The sequence below is a fragment of the Polypterus senegalus genome, chromosome 13, assembly GCF_016835505.1.
Source record: "Polypterus senegalus isolate Bchr_013 chromosome 13, ASM1683550v1, whole genome shotgun sequence".
In the NCBI taxonomy this organism is placed as follows: Eukaryota; Metazoa; Chordata; class Cladistia; order Polypteriformes; family Polypteridae; genus Polypterus; species Polypterus senegalus.
Genome location: NC_053166.1, coordinates 20,499,624 through 20,505,623, shown reverse-complemented (window position 1 = coordinate 20,505,623; position 6,000 = coordinate 20,499,624). Strand labels below are relative to the sequence as shown.

General features: G+C 36.8%; 1 protein-coding gene across 4 annotated transcripts in view; it reads right to left on the bottom strand.

Moving 5' to 3' along the window:
* Window positions 1–4,190: 4,190 nt before the first annotated feature.
* Window positions 4,191–6,000, bottom strand: part of hmgxb3 (HMG box domain containing 3) — a 49,831-nt gene continuing 48,021 nt past the window's right edge. For all 4 annotated transcript variants that reach the window (XM_039774611.1, XM_039774612.1, XM_039774614.1 and 1 more), the window contains one exon: window positions 4,191–5,209. In XM_039774611.1, the coding sequence (XP_039630545.1) occupies window positions 4,757–5,209 (453 nt within the window). In that variant the 3' untranslated portion in view covers window positions 4,191–4,756. The remainder of the gene's footprint in view (window positions 5,210–6,000) is intronic.

The following is a 6,000-nucleotide window of genomic DNA, read 5'->3' as shown; positions in this document are numbered from 1 at the left end:
ATAATGTGGCGTGGAAATTCTTTAAAATGCTTTTGCACCATTAAAGTAAAACTGATTTAGAGACCAACAGCAACTCTAAGCTATCATGAGGGCGCTAAAGAAAACAGGCCACCGTACAGCTTGTATGGCTGGATTAGTGTAGGATAAATGTGTTACACCCTAGTTAAGAGGACTGCACAGGATCTGGATATAAAAATAAGAAAAGTATTACCAACATGGAAATATCAAATCAGGTTCCTTTGTTTACTAGCCAAGACTCTTTACGTAAACGGACTTCAATATTTAATGTGATTTACCGGTTTCACTGTGATTTTACTGATTTTGATACTTAATATGATTTAAGTAAAAAGAATATAATTCATCATAATTCTATAGTACTAGGGTGTTGTACTGTGGTAGCCATTATACTGTAGATGTAGTGAGAAGTCAAGCAAAATGACACCTTTTATTGGATAACTAGAAAAGTTCCAATATGCAAGCTTTCGAGGCAACTCAGGCCTCTTCTTCAGGCAAGATGTAATCATGTAATTATCTCTTGCCTGAAGAAGGTACTCAAGTTGCCTCAAAAGCTTGCGTATTGGAATCTTTCTAGTTAGCCAATAAAAGGTGTCATTTTGCTTGACATCATAATTCTAAATGCTGTTGTGAATGCACTGGCATCCCAGCTGAGATGGACCCTGTTCACTTGTCTGGCCAGGAGGCAAATACAACGGATAGTCTAGAAGAGAGGCAAGGTGTTCCCTGTCTCAGTCGGGAGACTGGCATGAGGTGTCAGCATGGTTGGATAAACAGATGGACTGGCATCCTGGTAGAGATGGGCACAAGGCCTTTAACTGGCTGAGAGGCCAATGTAACAGATGGAACATTTAATGGGTAGTGCATCCTGACCGGGATGGTTGGCACCGTTACATTTATTGGGTAGTGCATCCCGACTGGGATGGTTGGCAATCTCTTTTAGGAAGGCCAAAAGAAGTAAGGGGCATTGGGAGACTGCCTCTCATCTGCCTGTTATTCCCCAGTATAATGGGCGTTAGCACAACTCTTGGGGAGCCCCATTTAGACACCCGCATGGCAGCATGGGAATTGTGGTTCCAAAGGTCTGCCTTGTTGGTTTCCATGGGTGCCACCCAGGGAGGTATCAGAAGGAGAATCCCCTGTACTAAGGTGGTTCTGCCTGACATACTGGAGTGCTTCCCGGAGACTCTGGTTCAGCATTGGAAGTACTCCTTAATACGAGATCCTCTCATCAGATTGGATGGCCCAGTACAGCCTCCGCTATAGAATGGCCAGGAGAGGGCATAGGCGGCTGAGGTCTGAGTCTCCAGGACTGTGACTATGACTGACTTTCACTTTTACAATTTCAATCTCCTCCATTGTCAACATGCCCTAGATCATCAATTAATTAATGGAAAGATATTGCTGGTTTCCATTTATGTTTAATCATTCCATGGTTTCCATTTATATGTAATCAGTCCCTAACTTGTTCTTTGTGTATTTTATCAAATCTTATCATTTTTGTGCACTAGTTCTGCATTTAGTAATGATACTTGTATTTTAACAGAGAACTGTTCCCAGCGTTCTGCGCCTGTACTTAGTGAAGAGTGCTATAGAAATAATAAATTGCAATATAATGCAGGGTTTAAAAGGGAGTCCTCCATCTCCTCCATGTCACCCAAGGAGCTGGGTGAGGAGTAGGAGGAGGAAGAGGAGAAAGCTCTCATGGGAGGAGTGGAGGAAGAAAAAGAGGCCTCATTGTTCATTGTCATTTGTACCTCGGACTGTTGTGTGGTTGTGTCTGGGGTTTGGGGGTCTGTGATACTCCCTAGTGGCCACAATGCCCAGCTACCTTAGGCTCAGTTTATAAATTATAGTTTCCAAAAATAAGTGGCACAAGACATTTTACTTTATATAAATATCATACAATAAAATATTTCTGAAACTTGTTGAATATATACAATGGAATGAGTCATACATTTTTGCAGTCAGTTGAATATATAAAACATCATCATTTACAGATGACTATCACTTCAAAAGTACATGTCCTAAAGCCCAAAAAGGTTTTTAATCATAATAATAAAAAATATTTTTACAATTACTCACCTAGGTTTTAAACTTCACAATGTAATTTTTCTTTTATAAAAAGAATTTTTTTTTTTTTTTTTTAGAATATTTTCATTTATGTTTACCTAACTAATCAGCTCTTTTAATCAAGAATAAATTCTGCATTACAGCGGCCGTTACACTAAAGATGACAGCTTTAGAGATAACAAGATAAGATTCACTAAACCCATGGTGGGGCACACTTGAATATTTTAAAACTGTAATAACGTAAGAGAAAAAGAACTATGGTTTTCATGTTGCAAAAATATGAAAAAAATCTTTTAATTTTTAAATAAAAATAATTACTATTATTGGCAACATTTTAGTTTAGGTACCGCAAAAATGCATTACACATTTACTCTTATGTAAGTAGACATTAATAAAGGCTTCCATTTGTCTTCATAACACTTCTACAACATCACTAGTTGGGTTATTCATCTCAGTGCTGTGTGGCAAAATGACTTGTTAATATGAAACATTCACAACGCTTATACTAAATATGGAATATCAAGAGAAATTTGTTTCAGTTAAGCTCCCTCAGACCACTCCGAAGTGAAGCCTGGTTATTCGGTTACATCACAGAGACACAACTTTCCTGATGCTTTGTAAGGGTTATGGAGACCCAGTGAAGTGTATGTTAAGGTCTTGTTACAGAATTGTAAATCAGCCACAGATGCATGTTTGCGGTATTCAATCTAATGTGTTGCCTTATTTTTGCTTTGACAACTCACTATTGTCATTTATTATTTAAATTGCATAGTCTGTGTAAAACTTGACTTTTTCAATTTGTTCTTGTATGTTTATAGAATAGTTAGAGGCACCATAAATCTTAACTGGAAGTAACATTAATGGAATAACACATTAGCTGTAATATTCCAAGTCTCTTCAATATATTGTTGTATGAGGATTTTGTTATTGAAATAGCTTATACATTTATCATGATGAACAATTTGCACTTAAGTTTTTTGTAGGAAGAAAGCATTAAAAATCCATATTACTCAGAATTTAACTTAAAGTGAAAGTACAGCAGAGCAAGTAAGTGTACTGACTTCCTACACCTCTTCATAGAAGGTATGATTCAGTTTCAGTTAAACATATTAACCAACATCTCAGTCTCTTGTACATTCAGCTTGACTTTAATTCCACTTGAGAATATATTTTTACCTTTAAAGTACAGCATATGCCAGCATTTCTCAACCTTTAAGTATTTGCGACCCGAGTTTTCAGAACAATTTTAATCGCGCCTCCCAACGCTTTTTTGAAAGGAGCCCACTAATACCAATTTGTTCTTGTTTAATTAATGATATATCATATATGCATATTTTATTATATCTACTTAACTTTTGTCGACATTTATCTAACTCTATATTTATTTTTCTAGTATCAGAATGTAGTTTAAGTTAATTTGTTTTGGTTTCAATAGATATATTTTTCACATTTTTGATTCTTGTTTTCTTTTTTTCACACCTTCGCGCCCCCCTAGGGGGCCCAACCCCACAGTTTGAGAACTACTGGCATATGCTTTTGTAAAGCAGAAGGGTAAGAAGAGTATGTAGTAACAACTAGTACTACACAGTACTTACTGCCACTGGTCCAAGTATTCTTCCAAACAGTTTAGCTTTAGCACTTCATATACAGTATGGTAAATTAATCCAGTACATAAAGGCACCTTCAAAGGTGAAAAAAAATTATATGGATTTCTATTAAAGTAATATGTAACTCTTCCATATATACAGTATTGTTATACATCATGGAATGTTAAACAGAAAATACCAACAGTTGCACATGGTGCTTTAAATATTTTCAATTGGACTTCGGTTTCTAGAGCACTTCTGACCAACTAAATCAATGTGCAGTGTCAGTGTAAGATTCCGTGTGATGGGTGGCTCTGTCACTACCCTCGCTTTGCAATAACACCGCAAAGATAAGAAAAGCTGTGAAAGCAAAGAAAACATGGAGGCAGAAAGAAAGGAAAAAAAAGTATTAAAAAACAAATTATGTCAGCAAAATTGGATACTTCGTCTCTTCAAAAGGGACGACTTTGAACTATAAAAAAATTAATTTAGTTTTCCAATAAATTAAACTTTATGCAGGTTTCTTGCTACAGAGATTTATTTTTTTGTTGGCCAGTTGCATCTTTAGTTTCCCCTGCTTCCTTCATTGACAATGTTCTTTCAAAGTTAGGCCACATTTCAACTTGGCTGCTTTCCACCAATGCAGAAAATCCACTTGTGGTCTTTATTGCATTACTTTACTTATGTCACGTATACAACATTTTTCTGCAAAAATATAAATTACAATACAAAATTAATTGAGGACTGGATGGCTGCAAAAAGGCAACTACATTTCATATAAATATTGATACTGATGAAGATAACTGAGGGGTCAATCACTTGTTAGCCTCCAGTGAACATCTGTGCAAATCTTCAGTTCAGTAAGAACTTTCTTACTTCACATATAAATAGCTGCTCCATACTATAGTGTCTGTAATAGGTGCGGACAGCTGCACAGCAGCTAATGCAATCTCAGCCACTACTGCCTCTTTATTTATCCCCATTACCATTAATTAAACTGTAGTTTCTTTTGGAGACAGCAGGACTATTACCAAAAAATCAGATCCATGTATAAATTAAAAAGGGGTTTGAATTGACTCCATCTATAGAGATGTTTCCTCATCTGGCTCCAGTTCTGTTTTTATCTGAGCTACACCCAGCCGATAAAGAGTATCACGAATTACAACCTCTCCTGGCTGACAGCTCTGCAGTATATCTGTTATTTGACGGTTGACAATATCCTTGCTGGTGAAATAGTCAATGAGTCGATTGTAGAGATAATAATAAGCTGCATTATCAAAGGTGAATGGTTGCTGACGTACACTGTTAATTTTGCTGTCTTTGACAGCTTGGATGACAGCACCATATTGTTCCAATTCATGACATAAAGACATGGAGTGATGTGCTGAAGCTGTCTCCTCATGATCTACCTGGTCCTCTTCAGAAGACACAATCCATCTTGCAGTTGATTTGGTGATAGGGTGCATTAATGGGTTTTCAGCCACAGTCATGTCCATGGTGTACTGCTGGTCCAACAACTCAGGGCATGAGACATACTGTAGACAAAAAAAATCTTGTTAAGTAGAAGTCTTACTGTCTTTTGTTGACAGCAAAACCTAAACTGAGTTGGATCAGAAGGTATGTGATTTAATTAAGTTCACATGCTGTCACTACAATGAGTCATTATTGAATTTCATTTTTTTAAGCCTGTCAAATTATTTTTTTTTATATATTTTTAAATTCACCATGACTAGACTCACTTTTACATGTGTTTTTCTCTTATATCCTAAAGATGTGCAGGTCCATTTACTTAATATCTCTAAACTGGCTCAATATTAGTGAATGTGAGTGTGTAAATGAGTATGTCCTGCAGTGTACAAGAATTTTATCCAGGGCTCATTTCTGCCTTAAAGTTAGAGGTAAATCATAATAGCAAAAGGAGAGGTTTTATAAGAGGGGGTGCCCAAAAATAACCGGAATCGGTACCTGGCACACAATCTAGACATTGTTGCAAATTTCGCTGCTAGGTATAGCACACTTACAGTATTCTGTGGCATTCTGCCAAGTGCCGTTGCTCTGTATTGCTTGTACGCCATTTCGTGTTGGTTTTTCTTGGTGCTTATAAAACATGTTCTATAATTTTTGTGATGGGTGATCATAAAGAACAGCGAGTCTACGTTAAATTTTGGTCTCTCTTAGTGAAAACAGCTGCTGAAACTGTAGTGATGCTTGAAGCTGCTTTTAAAGAGGAAGCTTTAAGTAAACACAGGTCTACAAGTGGAGCGAGAGGAAATGTCACTTGTTGCTCCGTTCTACTTTTTCTTGCTCCTGCAGATGAAAAACAAAC